General features: G+C 38.6%; 2 protein-coding genes across 2 annotated transcripts; both read right to left on the bottom strand.

The window, feature by feature from the left end:
• On the bottom strand, positions 1-333 carry VCUG_02738 (uncharacterized protein; the record flags this gene model as incomplete). Its single annotated transcript, XM_008077556.1, has 1 exon — positions 1-333. A coding segment is annotated over one exon (333 nt), but the record flags the coding sequence as incomplete, so codon positions are not given.
• VCUG_02739 (uncharacterized protein) lies at positions 330-638 on the bottom strand (the record flags this gene model as incomplete). Its single annotated transcript, XM_008077557.1, has 1 exon — positions 330-638. The coding sequence occupies one exon, from the start codon at positions 636-638 to the stop codon at positions 330-332; it is 309 nt and encodes a 102-aa protein (XP_008075748.1).
• Positions 639-749: the final 111 nt, after the last annotated feature.

Below are 749 nucleotides of genomic sequence, written 5' to 3' on the forward strand. Positions count from 1 at the left end.
TTTAATTGCACTCGCGTTCTTCTTGCTAGCGGGATGGAACAATCCAATCCTGACAGTCTTAAAGGGCCTAGCAAACTTGAAAATGATGTGTCCCTCAGTGCCACTCATAATAAAACAGTTGCCCAGCTCCAAACCTTCTGACATTACACTATTTATGTGACGCCCACTTTTTTGGAATATCAAACCGTAGTAGTACGGTTTAGCACTGTTCTGAATATCAATTATCGTGCCTTCTTCTACTATACCCACATTAAACACTCTTTGGTTGGTTTTTGAACCGATAACTTGCTCACTACATCCTGCAAACTTTTGTTCTGTGTACGCAGCAGTCAAATGTCCTTCTTATAATCCTCCTCGGTTGTGTTATGTGTTCTGTTGAGATACGTAACGATAAAATCGTAAGAACTGAAACAAAGAGAACCACAAAATGCCGTTTTATAAAAGACTAGCTGTGCTATCCCATTTATCAAAATGGGTGATGAATGAATAGTATACCAAAATAGCGCTTTTGAATATAACTGCAACATCAGGTCATTCCTTTCTATTAATTGTTGTATAGTTACAAAATCAATAAATTTACTTTCATTGCAGTAGTTCATTGTATACAACATTTCTAGTGTATACTTTACCATTCTCATGCTTTCCTTGGTCCCCATTGTCAGCAACATACACCCTTAGACCGTTTGCATAGCGCACTCTTGACAAAGCTACGTACAACTGACCATGCACAAAGACTGGGCTGTGCAGAT

Source organism: Vavraia culicis, assembly GCF_000192795.1.
Source record: "Vavraia culicis subsp. floridensis unplaced genomic scaffold supercont1.249, whole genome shotgun sequence".
In the NCBI taxonomy this organism is placed as follows: Eukaryota; Fungi; Microsporidia; family Pleistophoridae; genus Vavraia; species Vavraia culicis.